Genomic DNA, 19,043 nt, shown 5'->3' with positions numbered 1-19,043 from the left:
ATCTAGGGGTTACAGTGGATGAGAAGCTGGATATGAGTCAGCAGTGTGCTCTTGTTGCCAAGAAGGCTAACGGCATATTGGGCTGTATTAGTAGGAGCATTGCCAGCAGATTGAGGGAAGTGATTATTCCCTTCTATTCGGCACTGGTGAGGCCACATCTGGAGTATTGCGTCCAGTTTTGGTCCCCCCACTACAGAAGGGATGTGGACAAATTGGAGAGAGTCCAACAGAGGGCAACGAAAATTATTAGGGAGCTGGGGCACATGACTTATGAGGAGAGGCTGAGGGAACTGGGCTTATTTAGTCTGCAGAAGAGAAGAGTGAAGGGCGATTCGACAGAAGCTTTCAACTACCTGAAGGGGGGTTCCAAAGAGGATGGAGCTCGGCTGTTCTCGGTGGTGGCAGATGACAGAACAAGGAGTAATGGTCTCAAGTTGCAGTGGGGGAAGGTCTAGGTTGGATATTAGAATAATAGAATATCAGGGTTGGAAGGGACCTCAGGACATCATCTAGTCCAAACCCCTGCTCAAAGCAGGACCAATCCCCAACTAAATCATCCCAGCCAGGGCTTTGTCAAGCCAGGCCTTAAAAACCTCTAAGGAAGGAGATTCCACCACCTCCCAAGAGAACCCATTCCAGTGCTTCACCACCCTCCTAGTGAAATAGTGTTTCCTAAATTAGGGAACACTATTTCACTAGGAGGGTGGTGAAGCACTGGAATGGGTTCCCTAGGAAGGTGGTGGAATCTCCATCCTTAGAGGTTTTTAAGGTCAGGCTTGACAAAGCCCTGGCTGGGATGATTTAGTTGGGGATTGGTCCTGCTTTGAGCAGGGGGTTGGACTAGATGATGTCCTGAGGTCCCTTCCAACCCTAGTCTTCTTTGTTTGTATGACTAGCTAAGAAATGACTCCATGTGCTAGAGTCTAGAAAATATAAAAGATGATCCCTGCACCAGCGAGCTGACAGTCTAAGTCTAGGACAAGTGGCAAGAGACAGACACAAGGAAACAATGCCATAATGTTGGTCAGCATGATGGGCAGTGGTCTTTTATCAAATGATCTCTAGTCGGACATCAATTTACACTAGCTGGGTATCCGCTCCTATGGATTTATTATCATCTTGGCTGGCTAGAGTAAAACACTGTTCAGTTCTTCAATATTCTGCTACCTTAAAACTAAGAGGCCCAGTATAAAATTCACACTTACAAAAAAAGCAAGGCAATCAAAGCTTTGTTGTACTAGGAACCTAACTAAGTGTGTCGAGATTTAAAGAATAATCAGAGAACCTTTTGCTGAATCACATCTGCTACATCCTAGGAACGATTCTAGATTCCCTACATTCTGTTTCCCAGACCCCTGTGACTCCCCTTGCTCCTTTCAAATATCTGTAGATGATTATGTCATGTCTAAGTCATTACTTAGTCAAGCTACTCTGATTGGTGTGGAAAACCAAGGTTGTGACGCAACATTAAAAACAATGGAGTTAAAGACACTGTAATGAACCAAGAACTGGATTTTTAATCACACTTTAGCTTATCTACATCCAGGTAACAAGAACCCAGCCTGACTGCAGGATTTTATTAACATGTAAACGAGTGTTTAACCTGATGGTGGTCACAGACATAAACTCCTTAGTCCTAGTTCTGCCACCTTTATTCAACCCTTAATTTGGGCTAAACTCTGAGTGTAATTTATCTCTGTGGATAAAGTCTATTTATGTCTAATTTATGGGTTGGTTCTCTCTACAGGGCAAATTTCACCCTAGTGGATGAATACAAGCCAGTCTTTTTTACAAGTCTGTAACAGATAAACATAAAACCACAAATCCAGTAACTAGTTAAACTCAACAGTAGCAACTAGGAAGTCCAGGTATCACTGGAGTTAGAACATAACAGATTATAGAACAGTAACATGGGAATCTAGATCAAGGACTCTGATGATGCCAAATGCTTTCAGATCTGGATACCCAGTTCCTGTCAATTTTACCATCCATATTCATCAGGCAACTTTGGAAATCTCAGCCTTAATGTACCACTTTTACACATAAATGCAACAATGTATACACAGGGGTCTATCTATAGCTGATGTAAATCCGTGTAATTCCATTGACGACGCTGTACGCCAGCTGAAGATCTGACCCCGTCAACCAACCCCCATCAACCAATTCCTTGAGTGATCAAAAACTGTTTTGTTTTGTTTTTAAAAATCATTCATTGCCAATGGAATCTAAGGAAATGACACACTACACGAGGCTGGAAGAATTAAACAAGATCCAGCACCCTAAGTTTTAAGAAAGGAGGTCAAATCACTTATTGTGGATTTTCCCCCCCATCTTTACAGATGAATATTTGAGAAGGAGGAGAGGGAAACCTTTACAGCCAGAGCTGGATGTTAAAATCCATGTCTGCTGTCCCAATGGTCTCAGATCTTCATCAAACATAAATCAAGTTTAAACTAGATTGAATTTCCTAGCGGCCACTTTTCTGGAGCGCTTTCTAATTTTTCTCTAATCCCCACAACCTTCAGGGAGGTAGCTCTGGTGCCCCGTGGCAGGTTTGTTATTTCAATGGCTATTCTTCAAACAAGACCAGGGAACACTCTTCCGACGATTCGTTTTTCTCCGCTTCCTGGCTCCCACGTGCTTCCTTGGCCTTCTCCAGCTCCCCCACTTCCTGGAATTCCTCAAAGATCTCATCACTGCTACTTGACCGTGGGTGGCTCCTGGTGGTATTGTCTTTCACCTGTAACATCTTCACCAGCTCCAGCTTCAAGCTGTCTTGACAGGACAGCGTCAGGTTAACTCTGTTGCCTCTTGCTGGCGGTTTGGGCTGGCTGGATCCTGAGCTGTTGCTTCCCGGAACGGTGAACTTCTTCTTAAGGCCTGCAAAGAAGAGAGACCAACGCAATCCTCAGAATCCAACAGGGAAAAGGAAGAATTAATCATATCGGAGATCCACAAACCCTCCCCTCCTCTCCCACTGGGAAATCAAGTGATGCGTCAACGTAGCCTCATAGATCAGGATTCTCCAAACTTTTCCCACAAGGTCCCTATGGCACGGGGACAGAATGCGGAGATAAATCCATTAAAGGCTCCATTACTACATAAGAACAGCCATACTGGGTCAGACCAATGATCCATCTAGCCCAGTATCCTTTCTTCCGACAGTGGCCAATGCCAGGCGCTTCAGAGGGAACGAACAGAACAGGGAATCATCGAGTGATCCATCCCCTATCGTCCACTACCAGCTTTTCTGATTTGCACTCCTACTCCAGCGTGCTTACACTGCTCCCCGTGGTGGCTGGAGGGGATTCTGATCTCTGGGTCCATTCAATCCTTGGCCTCATGGCTGAAGTTGCTAGACAGGAGGCCAGCTGGTGCCAGCCGTGACGGGAGGGAATTGAACTGAGACTAAAAGCACTCTGTTTCCAATTGGACGCAACCAGATTTATCCACCTACAGATTCCACCTCAAAACTCTCCTTTACCGTATGCTAAGACATCTGCCGTCCATGCTAACCCACATTGCCTCATTGTCTGCTTGTATTCATCCTTCTGTCTGTCTCTATCTCTTGTCTTATACTTAGACTGTAATCCCTTTGGGGCAGGGACTGTCTTTGTGTTCTGTGTTTGTACAGAGCCTGGCACAATGCACTAGAAGTAATTATAACAATACTAACCAGTAGACCATGCCTCCCTCAAAAACAACAAGTGATGGTGCTGTTCGGGAAGGAACGGTCAGCTGTCTGAAGCGGATACGAATTTCATCCTGGCTGATTTGGACAAGTATACATGAATTTAAGGCAACTGAAAGTAAACTTCCCAATTCCTCCTTCCCCGTAAAAGCCAGGATAGTAGGAGAGCGAGCAATTCTAGTTTAAGTATCACACCCCAACCTTTCTTAATTTGTTACTTTACCTTACTTGGCGTTGAAAGCCACTGCAGGAGTAGCTGGGTTGTATCACTAACCTTTCAGAAAGGTTTTCTCCTTGAAATCTGAAGTCGCAACCTAGAACCCAAGTATTGGTTAGTCAGACATGAAAGAGAATATTATATATATATTATTCTGCCATGCTGGGTCCAACTCCAATGCCCACACTTTAAGTGGGTGTTGACCAATTGGAAATACACCTCTACCCCGATATAATGCGACCCGATATAACACAAATTCAGATATAACGCGGTAAAGCAGCACTCCGGGGGGGCGGGGCTGCGCACTCCAGCGGATCAAAGCAAGTTCGATATAACGCGGTTTCACCTATAACCCGGTGAGATTTTTTGGCTCCCGAGGACAGCGTTATATCGGGGTAGAAGTGTAGGTTCAGAAAAGAGCGATGAGGATTAATTCAGCCCCATGGCCTCGGTTATGCCGGGGGTCAGACTAGATGGTCTCCTCTGGCATGATAATCTATGATCAATTTGAGGGCTGGAAAAGGCGCCTTGTAGCAACATAGTAAGGACGTGGTCTATCTAGCTTATCTGAGATGATATGATCCCAGTCTATGAATAGCTGATCTCTGAAAGAAGATCTCTGAAAAGGGCTCTTTAGTCCAACATATAAAAGCAGAGCAAGACCCAATGCACGACACATGCAGGCTGGAACTATGGGGTACATTTTTAACAGGAAGAGTAATTAACCCCTGGAAATACTACTGACCCAGGGATGTGGTAGATGTGCCAACACGTGACATGTTTAAATCATTGTTACACTGTAAGCTCATTTTCTCTCTGTTAGGGCAGTTAACTGAAACACAAATCTTAAAAAGAAATGAATGAATCGTACAGTTCCTTGATGCGGCTTGATGTAGTCCTCACTGATTAGCTCAAAGCAAATTAATTAATTGTTAATACAAATTAGCAGGGTCCACGTGGACAATTAGCTCATGCCAGATTCACACCCCAGCATGCTGCAAACTAATTGTTCGTGTAGACAAGGATGTAAGTGTCTTATGCAAAGTCACAGAGCGAGTGAATCGAACGTGGGTGTCGCGGAGTGTGGGGGAGTCAGGGCCCTGCACCCCTCTTCCTGAGATTCACTGTGACTCTCAACCAGCCAGTAAAGCAGAAGGTTTATTTAAAGACAGGAACACAGTCTCAAGCAGAGCATGGAGGTACGACCAGACCCCCTCAATTAGGTCCCTCTGGGAGGTTCAGGGAGCTTAGACCCCAGCTTGGGGTTCCCTGCGTTGCACCACCCAGCCCAAAACTGAAACCAAACCAAAACTCCTCCTGCAGCTCCTCTCTTCCCCCTCCCCCCAGCTCCTCCTCTCCTTTGTTCAGTCTCCCCGGGCAGAAGGTGTTAATTCTCCCCAGCCCCTCCTGGCTCAGGTTACAGCTCAGGTAGCTTCCTTCAAGGGAAGTCCCACATCCCCACTGCAACCCCCCTGCAACATTCCCAGGTCAAATCTGTCCCGCTCCCTGCTCCGTCACAGTGGGTTGCACAAATCCCAGTATCTTTTAGGAAGAAATCCAGTCTTCTTTGAAGGTCTTTTGAAGTTCCTCAATTTAAAGACGCTACAGCAGCCAGCCCTTGGAACTCCTTCTGCTTTTGTCTGCGAGATCTTCTCTTATTCGCTTGTATAAACTAAACAAACTGAGCATTCCCCTAGGGGCTAACAGTCCAATAATCTTTATGGGCACGGCTGTAGCTGAAAGCATCGGTGGCACATTTACTATATGGCATTTTTGTTAGGGTGGGTGGGGGGGTGAGACGGAATCAATGGAGAGACAAGAGAACAAACCCCCTTCCTCTAAACCATCTTTTCCCATCTCCGGATTGACGTACCATATTCTCATTTCCATCGCAGGGCTGCTTCTCCTCACTAGCCACGTTGAATAGCTCTAGAAGACAAGAACAGTAACTCACTCTCCAGAGCACGTTTTAAAATCTTACGACAAACTTACTGAAGATTTGAACCAGCGTTCCTGGTTCTAGCGTCAAATCCTAGCAGATGTATCGTTATTCCAAAAGGGAGCGCCACTGGCGGCAGCAAGCCCGGGGGAGGGGCAAAGGAGGCAATTGCTCCACCGCCCGGGCGATTTAATACAGCGGGACTAAAACTACCCTGCTGCTACTTTTGGCCACAGGGCCGCACCGGTAGCTCCTGCTACCGATCTCGCCCTCATTCAGTTCCTTGCCATGCCACAAACTTTGTGTGGAACCTCAGGCAGATCACATACTTCTCTCCGTGCCTCGGTTTCCCCATTTAAAAATGGGAGTGATTCATAAATTCTAAGGCCAGATGGGACCACCACAATCCTGTAATCAGACCTCCTTTAAAACACAGGCCTTTAATGTTTCCTTTGAGTGAAAATCATGCTACAGGACGACACCACACAAGACTTAGCAGGGACTCTAGCCACTGAAGGCTGGGATTTTCATTACATCTGCCTCTTTAGCCCCTCTGAGACGGGAGTGCTGAATGCAATCCTGACCCACTGCTAGATAGACACCAATGACCAGAATTACCATTATTTTGAAATGATTTGCTTTACAATAGCACTGGCGGTCCCTGCCTGAAACAGTTTACAGTCTAAATAAACAAAGAATGACATGAGGTTCTGCGGCCTCTATCATACAGGAGGTCAGACAAGATCATCATCAGAAGGATGTTGAAAGACTGGTGAGGGGGCAGAGAAGACCTACCAAAAGGATTGGAGGGCTGGAAAAAATGCCGGAGAGTGAGAGACGTAAAGAAGCGTGCTCTATTTAGCTTATGAAAAGAAAATGGAGAGGTGACTTGATCGCGATGTAGGGAGAAAAGACGGGGTACTAAAGGGCTCTTTAATCTAGCAGAGAAAGGTGGAAAAAAAACAGCGTCTGGAAGCTAAAGACAGACACGTTCAACTCACAAACAAGGCACCGATTTTTTCCCCGTGTGGGTGATTAACTTCCCAGGGCAGCAGTGGATTCCCCACCGCTTCCTCTCTTCCGATCCAGACTGGAAGATCCTTTTGTCCTGCACAAGTTAGTGGGGTCAATACAGCGGGACCTGGGTGAAATTCTTCAACAATTTGCAATTTGACCTGGAGAATATTGAGGGGGAAAGCTCCAGGCTACAGCACGATACCTTCCGAGTCCTCGTGAGCTTCTAGCAATCCTCCCTCACCGGATTGACTGATGAACCCAAATCTCATCACTCTCTCCTGAGGGAGGGGAAGAAAAAAAGAGACATTTGCTGAAATCCTGGGAGCGGTTAGCGGAGTCCACTGACTGCCCCTTGATTTAACAAAGGACTTAACTTCAAAAGCACAAATGGGGCAAAGGTCGTAGGGTCAACATGAGAGACTGCAGACAGAGAACTCCAGACAAGACCCACTGCTCCGAGATGGCGTCTAGGTGTTTAGAGGACAGTGTGTGGACAAGGGACCAGGAAACGGCCCCATAGCCATAAAGAACCACTACCGCATTCTGAATAAGGCCCTCTTCTTCCAGAACCAAAAGCATCTACACAGGGAGTTAATCAGGCTCAGTGACTCAGGAATAATTCCTTGTGTAGACAAGCCCACGCCTCCTCATCTCAAAGCATCTTACAACCGTTGTATGATTAACCTTCACGATACCCCTCCGAGGGAAACTAAATCACCAGATGCTTGCCCAAGGAGAAACAACAGGGGAGGAGAACCCAGGAGTCCTGACTCCCCGCCCCCCTTTTTTTCTAACCACTAGAGTCCACTCCCCAACCAGAGCTGGGGATAGAACCCAGGAGTCCTTATTCCAAGCTCCCCCTCATTCAGGCTTTAGCCTGTATCCCAGCAAGCTCAAGTTACTAGCATGACAGAAGACGAGTGATGTGTGTGGATGGGGTCGAGTTAACATAGGGCGACCAGACGTCCCGATAAAATCAGGACTGTCCCGATATTTAGGTGTTTGTCCCACGTCCCGACGCGATTTGGCCTGATATTTTGCAGCACTCTGCTTTTTCTTGTGTGTGTGGGTGTGTGTGTGCGCGCTCTGTCGGCAGCACTCCGGTGGAGTTTTGTTTTTTGTTTTTTTTTTTCCACTCTTTGATCCGCCAGTGGCACTCCGGTGTTTGGTTTTTTTTCCTCCACCTCCCCATTGTGTCCTGATATTTTCTTCCTCTCATCTGGTCACCCTAAGTTAACAGGAGCACTTGATCGACCTAATACGAGTTAACCATGCTGTGAAGATGAAGCCTATCTGATCCCAGATCCAAAGGGCAAGCAAGCGTTCCCCCTCATCCAGCACCCGCGGGGGCCCACAGGGAAACCTGCAAAGATGCTGGGTGGATGCTGATTGGTCTGACCTCAGCAGCCCGGCAGGGTTCATACCTGAATGCTGATCCGCTCGGCTTCCTTCGCCATCCTCACAGCAGAGTCCAGTTTCTGGCGGGAATCTTTGCTCCTGAGCGTCTTCTGAAAGAGCAAGACGGCTGGTCTTCCCACAGCGCCTAAAACGCGCCAAAACTTTCTCTCTGTCACTCCCCCACCAGGGCCAGTGACAATAAGAAAGACAGGGCAGGGCATAAATCTTTCTGGTACCACCGGCTCCTTGCCAGGGGAAAAACTGACCCCTGAGGAGAGGAACAGCACCAGATGTTTGTTCAACTGTCTAGAACAATTGGGTCCTGGTCCGTCCCCCATGTGGGGAAATTGGGGGACACTAGGTATGGGGGGAAGAGGAATGAGGGACACACAAAGCCCCCCAATATGAGGCCCAAAGTCCCTGAAACAGAGGCAGACGGCAGGGTGGCACACCTAGAACCCCTGAGGGAGAATAGAGGCATCCGAGGAGCTCACTACTCAGGACACTACACGTGTGACCCTTTCCTTGCACTAACTTAGCACCCAGAAGGCCCAGTCAGAGATTGTGGCTCCAGTGTGCTGTGCCCGGCTCAGAGAGCGAGAAACAGTCCCTGTGCCAAAGCGTGTACCCTCTAGACAAACAAAGAATTGAACCCACAGCGTCAGCAAGTCCTGCTGACCCAAAGGCCATGGGTACAATGAATCACAGGACTGCAAACAGACACGCTCGCCTTATCTAGAAATCAAGAGGAAGCACATTTCCTAAACGGCTACGCACCAGCTGGTTTTTAAAGGGACTGAAAAAATAGAGCAAAGCCGTAAAAAATGGAGGGGGAAAAGGGGCAGAAAAGAATCTTGCGTGTGATACAGAGCGGCAGGAACTAGATCTCCCTGCTCATGACCTGACCTCCATGGCTGCGGGTGTGCGTGGGCCTTGTGCATCAGTGCCGGAGAGTCTTCCCTAGGGGTGCCCGTAGGGGCAGCCCCACCCAATGCCAACTACTTAAGCTGTGCGTGAGGGTATAAACTGCAGAGATGCCCCATCCCTCCTCCAGTTCCTTCACACCAGAACTCAGTAGCAGATGCTACGCTAAGGAAGGTGAGTCGTGCAATGGACGTATACAATCCAGCCCAAAGAAGCAACAGTCATCAGAAGGTAGGTAGCCATTTTTATTTCTCTGAGTCCATGACACTGTAGCTGATTCTCGATCTGATACGCCAGGAAGAGGGACTTGGAGTCTCATCAGAAGAGGGACAGCAGGACTGCCTTGTCCACATTTGCCTCGAAGCGGCCGACAGCGAAAGTGTGGATTGACAAACGTCCACAATTGAGAGGTGTGCCAGAAAGGCTGCCGAGGCTGCGGCTGCTCTGTTGGAGGGCACCGTGAGTCTATCAGGAGGCGTTACTCACACGGTAATGCAGCTGGGGATCCACATGGACAATCTCTGAGTTATCAGATGACGTCCCTCATGCGTTCCACATGTGACACGAAGAGATGGGAAAATGCCAGGAAGGCTTTGTCCTGTCCAGGTAGAAAGCCAACGTGCGACGAACACTGAGTCTGGGAGGGTCTTCTCTTATCCTTGGTGATATGCGGCTTTGGAAAGACTTGGAAGGTGGACAGATTGGTTTATGTGCAAGTCAGAGGCTACCTTGGAGAGGAATTTAGGGTGCGGCCTAAGCTGGACCCTGTCCTTGTAGAAAACTGTGTACGGTGGATCTGTGACCATCGCATCTAGTCTATTGGCCACTAAAAATGTGACCTTTGCTGATAGGTGCAGAAAAGAGCACAGTGCGTAGAAGGAGGGTCCGTAAGAGCAGACAAGACCAAAGTCAAGTTCCAAGATGGTGTTGGTTCTCTGACCGCCGGGAATAATCTATCGAGACCTTTCAAGGATCTGATTGCGAACAGGTGAGGAAAAAACAGCCTTGGCATCTATTCAAGGACGACCAGCCAAAATGGTCGCTAGACGCACATTAACAGAGTTGAGCGTTAAACCCGACTACTTAATTTGCAAAAGATGGTCCAGGGTTGTGTGAACGTTAGCCTGAGTTGGAGACACATGATGGAGAGCCATCCAAATAGAGAAACGCTTCGTAGGTAGTTCCCATGGAAGGTTTCCTCCAGCTGCTGAGAAATGGGTTTACTCTACACACAACCGCTGATGAACCATGCTGTGACGTGCAACAGCTGAAGATCTGCAACACTCGTCCATGGTTCTGCGTCAGGAGATCTTTGGCCGCTGGTGACAGTATGGACAGATTGCTGAGGTCTGATACCATGTCTGTCTCCACCAAGCAGGAGCTATACGGATTATTTGGCTGTGCTCTTGCTTGAGTTTGATAATGACCATGGGGAGTACTGGTGAGAAAACACACAGGAGGTCCTTGTCCCACAGAAATAGGAAAGTGTCCGATAACGATCCAGGGCTGTGAGATGTTCTGGAGCAGGAATGGGGACTATGACTATGACCCAACTGGCAAGGAGGTAACAAGAATATCCTGATGCTAGTCCGTACATTCTGAGTCACCAAAGAATAGCACGTAAGGTCTTAAATGCAAGCCAAGGTCATGTAAGGTCTTAAATGCAAGGCAGGGTCATCTACATCAATGTGAAATGCACGTACAAATATGATGTAAGGAGTTATGTATGAATGTATGCTAAAAATGAGTTCCCAAAGTCCGTGTTAAGGCAGGTTTCTCCTGACAAAGGATGTTTATTCTCCCTGTCTCTGTCAGTCCCCATGTAAAATAAGCATTATAAGTTAACATGATGAGGAGCCATTTACACATGAAGTCAGTGGGGGCATGTGAATGCGGCCGGTAGGCAGCACACTGGAGATCATCCCAACTCTGAGGTACTAACAATGAGCTTTGGAGAATATAAGGAGAAGCTAAGGGAGACACCACTTTATTCTACACCGAGGATGTGATCAGGCAGTGCGATTACATTCATGAAAATGGGATCTCAGCCAGGCTTGGTTGCAATGCTGCAAAGGCTATTTGGGCAAGATAAACTGATTTAGCCTGTTTAGTCTCTAAGAACCATGTTACGGTTTTATTTTAGATGTAACCCTTCTGTTTCCATTATCCTCGCTCGCTATCTCTTAAATCTTGATCTTTGATAACACACTTACGATTGGTTTCACTATAAATATATCTCAGTGCTGCGTTATTTACAAGGCAAGCCTGAGTTGACTCAAACAAGCTGGTGTTTTGGGGAGTGTGAAGGCTGGACACTACAGCAGAATGCTTCGAAGGGGCCTGGGGACGGGAGTGCACCTACCGGTATTGTTAACCTGCAAGGCAAAGGAAAAGGAAGAGGACACTGCTGGGCAGCTAACAGACCGGATATGTCAGGGAGAGGTCACCCAGTCTCCCTCTTGCTGGAGCTGGGGGGGAAGACAGCAACTCACAGTCCTGGGTAGCCTAGAACCGTCACAGGGACATCACCTGTTCTGTCAAGTTGCTGATAGGTCCACGGATGGAAAACCTCCTACGTGAAACACTCAGGCCAGAATGTTTGTGTTGAGAGACCAAGCCTGGTCTAAACTGAAGGATCTGGTCAGATGATCCGTTAATCCATTTAGATACACCAGTTCCATAATCGACTGCCTCCTGGACCTGGCACCACCTTAAAACATCGCTGTGGTGTTGTGAGAATCTGGGCCGTCTGGCCTTGGATATGGGACTGGAATTTCAAGTGATCCAACCCCTGTCATCCAGCCCCAGCTTCTGGAGGAGGTTTACAGACGCCCAGAGCATGGGGTTGTGTCCCTCATCATCTTGGCTAACAGCCATTGATGGACCTATCCTCCAGGGACTTATCTATTTTTTTTTTTTAAGCCAGTTATACTTTTGGCCTTCACAACAGCCCCTGGCAAGCAGTTCCACAGGTTGACTGTGTATCATGTGAAGAAATACTTCCTTTTGGTTGCTTTAAATCTGCTGCCTATTAATTTCATTGGGTCGCTTCTAGTTCTTGTGTTATGCAAAGAGGAAAATAACACTTCCCTATTCATTTTCTCCACACCATTCATGATTTTATAGACCTCTATCACATCTATTCTTGGTCGTCTCTTTTCTAGAGTCCCAGGCTTTTTAATCTCTCCTCATACGGAAGCTGTTCCATACCCCTAATCATTTTTGTGGCCCTTCTCTGCATCTTTTCCAATTCTAAGATATCTTTTTTGAGATGGGGTGACCAGATCTGCACGCAGTATTCAAGATATGGGTGTATCATAGATTTATATAATGGCATTACGAAATCTTCTGTCTTGTTATCTATCCCTTTCCTAATGGTTCCTAACATTGTTAGCTTTTTCGACTGCCGCTGCCCATTGAGCAGATGTTTTCAGAGAACGATCCACAATGACTACAAGATCCCTTTCTTGAGTGTTAACAACCTGATTTAGACCCCATCCTTTTGGGATTATTTTTTCCAATGTGCATTAATTTGTACTTATCAACATTGAATTTCATCTGCCATTTTGTTGCCCAGTCACCCAGTTTAATGAGACCCCTTTGTAACTCTTTGCAGTCTACTTTGGACTTAACTATTTTCAGTAATTTTGTATCATCTGCAAATTTTGCCACCTCACTGTTCACCCCCTTTTCCAGATCATTTACAAATGTGTTGAACAGCCCTGGTCCCGGGGCAGATCCTTGGGGGAACCCGCTATTTACCAAACCCAGGCTCTCTGTGGAAAACGCATGGAAGTTCCTCAGCATGGGCGCAGAGATCCAGGCGCGGCTGACAGATTCGCCGAAAAACGTCACATGGTACTTGGACTGAAAAGAGAAATGGACAGGACTGAATTAACTTTGTGTCAGGTTGTTACATTAACTCCTAGAGACAGACAAGGTGTGTGAGGTGTCCCTGCTAAATCCATGGTGTCTGGTTGATGTCCTCAGTGAGATAACCCTTTCAGTGGGATGAAAGGTTTGGTTGGCATGGGATTGCAGAGACAGCAACCTTTGTTCTGTGAGGCTGATAAATGACCAGACAAGGTGAATATGGACTCAGCAGAAGCTGTGTCAACCACACCGGTAATATGAGGAGATGGGGAAGTCTGTTATAATGGGGGAGGGAGAAAGGTATGGAGGGTGTGACGAAGTGGGAATGTTCTTAATGTTTTCTCTGAATACTGTGTGTGCGCCTCTGTTTCCCCTATGCATTTCTTAAGTATCTAGGTGGTGGGATAAGGGGGTGTGATTGTTGCAGAGCCTTGGTTAGTTTGATGCTATCTGCACAGAGAATGGCCGACACTCTGTCTACTGGCAACTGATGGCCTGGGCCCCTCCTTTGCAAAGGTGCCAACTGAAGGTGTTGGAGAACAAAGAGATCAGGTGACCTCCTGGCCCAGGACAGAGACAAAGGCCAGAGGAGGGGCTGAAGAGTTTCAGTTTGGAGCTGGCTGGGGAAATGGAGGGGGGTCAGATGGGGCTCTGGCCCCAAGATGCACCTGACTGAGGGGTCCTGTTTCTGTACCTACAAGCTCTGTTCTGGACTATGTTCCTGTCGTCTAATAAACCTTCTGTTTTACCGGCTGGCTGAGAGTCGTGTCTGACTGCAAAGTTGGGGTGCAGGACCCTCTGGCTTCCCCAGGACCCCGCCTGGGCGGACTCGCTGCAGAAAGCGCACGGTGGGGCAGGGGATGCTGAATGCTCTGAGGTCAGACCCAGGAAGGCCGAAGCTGTGTAAGCTTCTTGCCCTGGAGACAGTCTGCTCTGAGAGAGGAGGCTCCCCCAGAGTCCTGACTGGCTTCATATGGAGTAGTTCCAGAGCATTGCCCAGTGACTCCATGACAGAGGGGTATACACAGAGCCCTGCCATGGGGAGGAGAGGTGGGAACAGGGGTAAGGAGAATGGGGGGCACACACAGCCACTGGCATGGGGATGGGGAGCTGTAGGGAGTCCCCAACATAGAAGGGGATGGGAGGGTGGCACACAGGGGACTTGTGGGAGGAATGGCGCCCTCTGGTGGGTGTAATGAGTTCACAAAGTGTGTGACCCCTTTGTGTAAAATACAATACTGCTTACAGGAAGAGAATCCAACCGGGATGAAAAGAGGAAATACTCCCCGATGTCAGGGTCACACTCCACCATGGCAGGCCACCTGCATGCACAACAAAAAAAGTTAAGCTGACCTAATTTTCTAGTGTAGATCAGGCCTACCTTAACAGTCACAGCTGCGTCTATGCTAGGCTTTTTCACACCCCTGACCAAAGCAGCCATGCTGACATAACTTTTCAATATAGCCCAGGCCCTTCCCTGGCATAGCTCAGTCGGTTAAAAAAAAAAAAATAAAATAAAATAAAATAAAATAAAATAAAATAAAAAATCACACCCCTAACCGACATCCCTGTGCTGGAAAAATGTAAGTATAGCCTCGACCTTTTTGTTGCTCAGGTCCTGAGGTTTTAATAGCTGTCTGCCATCATAAAACCTTTAAATTCACGGGCCTGGCAAAACTCCCGCTAACAGCAACGGGAGAGGAACTGGGAGCTGTTCCCGTTCTAGACGGCGTAGTCCTAGAGAGTAAGAATCGATTGTCTTTTAAGCCCAGCGCCCTTAAATTTCAGGCAAACGCCCGCCCGTGCATGGGTCTCCCAGCATGCATCTCCCTGCAGGGGCAAAGCGCCTGGGGGAGCCTACGCTGAGCAACTGAGATTTGCCAGCTTCCTGTCAGGGGAAGAGCCCGCTGTCTGTGTTTTTCAGCTGAAGACAGCAGCTGCGGCTGCAGAGTGCCCAGAAAGGGCGAGGGATTCCAGCAGTCAGCTGTTGTAAAGACTGCAGCAAGCCAGTCTCAACTGGAGTTTTTTTTTGCTGGCATCTCTTTGATCCCACCGGCGTGGAATAAAACAAGATCATATGGGAGGCAGGCCAGGCCTTCTGCACTGCAGCTTGTACTCCCAGCCTCTGGCTCCCCAAGCGGGCGTGGGCTAATGAGCACGTCCCAAAAGGGGGTGTGAGCACACCGTGCTGCCACACAACTGATATCTGCCGGCATTTCTAGTCTCTTTCACCCTGTGAAGATCACAGGACATCTGAAACACCGATATACACATATTACATGGGTATCACTTCCCCCACTGTTGAGATTCAGCCACCTCTGGGGTGGAATGAGGCAGCTGTTTATACAGGGATCCTTCACTGAGATGCAGCCACCTCTGGGGTGGGGCAGCTGTTTATACAGGCACTGAGATGCAGCCGCCTCTCGGTCAGAAAGGCTATACAGGGAACCCTCATCCAGTCCTGAGATGCAACTGCTTCTGGGTAGGATGGCTTCTTATATAGGTATCCCTCACCAAGTGCTGAGACGCAGCCACCTCTGAGGTGGTGCACAGCAACAGATAAACGGTGCACAGTAACACTGCTTAGCACTTTGGGGTGGGAGATGAAGAAAGATTTTCATAGCCCATTGAAACTGGAAGGGGGAATTTTGTTATACCAATAAAAACTAGCAGGATCTTATTAAAGGGGACAAGATAAAGATGCCACATTTATTATGATAATTTGATTTATGACCAATAACTAATATTTTAATCCTAATACACACACACATTATACCTAATACCTACACACACACACACACACACACACACATCCATCAGGTGTTCTGCAGCTGCTGCATAGTTACCAGTCCTGCTTGAGTCTGTGGCTTGAGTTTGCAGCTTGGGTTCGTAGCTTGTGGCGGTAACTGGCCAGGAAAGCCGGGCACACGGACAAGCTGGGTCTCTGTCGGGTGCACCGATGCCCTTCCATGTTGGCAGCAGAATGTTACCCTCCTCCAAAGTTTTCCATCTCACCCATCCTTTTTTGTAGGCTTTAGTTTGAATCCAGAGTCTATAGGTCTTGCTGTGTCACGCTGCCTCTGGGTTTGGTGATTGATCACCCGTCAATTGCAGACATGACTTTCAGCCTGGGACCGGGCTTTGATCTTCCTTCTATTGTACTTTTTTCTTTTTAGGGTGGATTCTTCTTACTTTGTTAGGGCTCTTGTCTGCATCTTCAGCCGTTGGTGTTTGAACTCTATTTAATCAGGACAGGCTGGCGCTGGAGGTTGATTCCATCATCCATACATACCTCATTCACACATCTAAACTAAACTAATAAGATTACAGCAGGGTTTGCAAAAATGAAGGTTGCAGCAAGCCCTTACAAAATGGAGTAAGCGTTTTAAAATGGGGTTTGAATTACAATATGGCAAACAGTGAACAGAAGTTACAATATAGACAAGTATAATGGATGGCAAACAGTGAACAGAAGTTACACTGTAGGCAAGTGTAATAAATGGCCCTGCCCCCCCCGGGATCCCCTCCCCCCAGGGTCATCTTCCCACTGCCCCCCTCTGGGACACCCCCACCTGGGGCCCCTCCCACCGGGATCCCCTCCCCCCAGGGTCATCTTCCCACCGCCCCCCTCTGGGACACCCCCACCTGGGGCCCCTCCCACCAGGATCCCCTCCCCCCAGGGTCATCTTCCAACCCCCTCCTCCCCGGGACACCCCCACCTGGGGCCCCTCCCCCCGGGATCCCCTCCCCTCTGGGACACCCCCGCCTGGGGCCCCTCCCCCTGGAATCCCCTCCCCCCAGGGTCATCTTCCCACTGCCCCCCTCTGGGACACCCCCGCCTGGGGCCCCTCCCACCGGGATCCCCTCCCCCCAGGGTCATCTTCCCACCGCCCCCCTCTGGGACACCCCCACCTGGGGCCCCTCCCACCGGGATCCCCTCCCCCCAGGGTCATCTTCCCACCGCCCCCCTCTGGGACACCCCCGCCTGGGACCCCTCCCCCCGGGATCCCCTCCCCCCAGGGTCATCTTCCCACCGCCCCCCTCCGGGACACCCCCGCCTGCCCCCCCCCGGGATCCCCTCCCCCCAGGGTCATCTTCCCACTGCCCCCCTCTGGGACACCCCCACCTGGGGCCCCTCCCACCGGGATCCCCTCCCCCCAGGGTCATCTTCCCACCGCCCCCCTCTGGGACACCCCCACCTGGGGCCCCTCCCACCAGGATCCCCTCCCCCCAGGGTCATCTTCCAACCCCCTCCTCCCCGGGCACCCCCACCTGGGGCCCCTCCCCCCGGGATCCCCTCCCCTCTGGGACACCCCCGCCTGGGGCCCCTCCCCCTGGGATCCCCTCCCCCCAGGGTCATCTTCCCACTGCCCCCCTCTGGGACACCCCCGCCTGGGACCCCTCCCCCTGGGACCCCCTCCCCTCTGGGACACCCCCGCCTGGGGCCCCTCCCACCGGGATCCCCTCCCCCCAGGGTCATCTTCCAACTGCTCCCCTCCGGGACACCCCCACCTGGGACCCATCCCCTCCTTCCCACAGGCACCCCACCCCCTGGGACCCCCTCCCCCCCAGGGTCATCTTCCCACTGCCTCCCCTCAGGGACACCCCCGCGTGGGGTCCCTCCCCTCCTTCCCATGGGCACCCCACCCCCCAGCATGTTAAAGAAGTATGGGCTGGATGAATGGACTGTAAGGTGGATAGAAAGCTGGCTAGATCATCTGGCTCAACGGGTAGTGATCAACGGCTCCATGTCTAGTTGGCAGCCGGTTTCAAGCGGAGTGCCTCAAGGGTCGGTCCTGGGGCCGGTTTTGTTCAATATCTTCATTAATGATCTGGAGGATGGTGTGGACTGCACCCTCAGCAAGTTTGCAGATGACTCTAAACTGGGAGGAGTGGTAGAGACGCTGGAGGATAGGGATAGGATACAGAGGGACCTAGACAAATTAGGGGATTGGGCCAAAAGAAACCTGATGAGGTTCAACAAGGACAAGTGCAGAGTCCTGCACTTAGGATGGAAGAATCCCATGCACTGCTACAGACTAGGGACCGAGTGGCTAGGCAGCAGTTCTGCAGAAAAGGACCTAGGGGTCACAGTGGAAAAGAAGCTGGATATGAGTCAACAGTGTGCCCTTTTTGGCAAGAAGGCTAACGGCATTTTGGGCTGTATAAGTAGGGGCATTGCCAGCACATCGAGGGACGTGATCGTTCCCCTCTATTCGACATTACTGAGGCCTCATCTGGAGTACTGTGTCCAGTTTTGGGCCCCAGACTACAAGAAGGATGTGGAAAAATTGGAAAGAGTCCAGCGGAGGGCAACAAAAATGATTAGGGGTTTGGAGCACATGAGTTATGAGGAGAGGCTGTGGGAACTGGGATTGTTTAGTCTGCAGAAGAGAAGAATGAGGGGGGATTTGATAGCTGCTTTCAACTACCTGAAAGGGGGTTCCAAAGAGGATGGATCTAGACTGTTCTCAGTGGTACCTGATGACAGAACAAGGAGCAGTGGTCTCAAGTTACAGTGGGGGAGTTTTAGGTTGGATATTAGGAAAAACTTTTTCACTAGAAGGGTGGTGAAGCACTGGAATGGGTTACCTTGGGAGGTGGTGGAATCTCCTTCCTTAGAGGTTTTTAAGGTCCGGCTTGACAAAGCCCTGTCTGGGATGATTTAGTTGGGGATTGGTCCTGCTTTGAGCAGGGGGTTGGACTAGATGACCTCCTGAGGTCCCTTCCAACCCTGATATTCTATGATTCTATGAAATGGTGAACAGAAGTTACAATACTGAAACAGTGCAAGTCTCAGTGATTTAAGCAGGAATTGGATTGATAGTGAAACTTACAAAGACAGCTGACTGAACAGCTATGGCTCTTAACAAGCATCTTAACTGTTAATTAGCCAGTTATTGGGGTAACCGGTTTTATGAATGAATATTGTTTCATTCATAAAACTTTACTTATGAAGTTACATTAATAAAGTAAACAATTAA

General features: G+C 49.1%; 1 protein-coding gene across 3 annotated transcripts in view; it reads right to left on the bottom strand.

Annotated features, from left to right (window-relative positions):
• Positions 1–1,494: 1,494 nt before the first annotated feature.
• The window catches only part of ZCWPW1 (zinc finger CW-type and PWWP domain containing 1), a 36,724-nt gene continuing 19,175 nt past the window's right edge, over positions 1,495–19,043 (bottom strand). For 2 of the 3 annotated variants that reach the window (XM_054005735.1, XM_054005736.1), the window contains exons 9-15: positions 14,306–14,381; positions 12,949–13,053; positions 8,289–8,372; positions 7,067–7,142; positions 5,782–5,837; positions 3,966–4,005; positions 1,495–2,880 (exon numbers count right to left, since the gene is read on the bottom strand). In XM_054005735.1, coding sequence (XP_053861710.1) covers positions 2,570–2,880; positions 3,966–4,005; positions 5,782–5,837; positions 7,067–7,142; positions 8,289–8,372; positions 12,949–13,053; positions 14,306–14,381 — 748 coding nt within the window. In that variant the 3' untranslated portion in view covers positions 1,495–2,569. Of the gene's footprint in view, positions 2,881–3,965; positions 4,006–5,781; positions 5,838–6,848; positions 6,956–7,066; positions 7,143–8,288; positions 8,373–12,948; positions 13,054–14,305; positions 14,382–19,043 lie in introns of all 3 variants that reach the window. The other variant, XM_054005737.1, reaches the window with a different exon arrangement.

Source organism: Malaclemys terrapin, chromosome 15 (assembly GCF_027887155.1).
Source record: "Malaclemys terrapin pileata isolate rMalTer1 chromosome 15, rMalTer1.hap1, whole genome shotgun sequence".
Classification (NCBI taxonomy): Eukaryota; Metazoa; Chordata; order Testudines; family Emydidae; genus Malaclemys; species Malaclemys terrapin.
The sequence above is the reverse complement of the archived record's forward strand: the minus strand, read 5'-3'. Positions and strand labels throughout refer to the sequence as shown.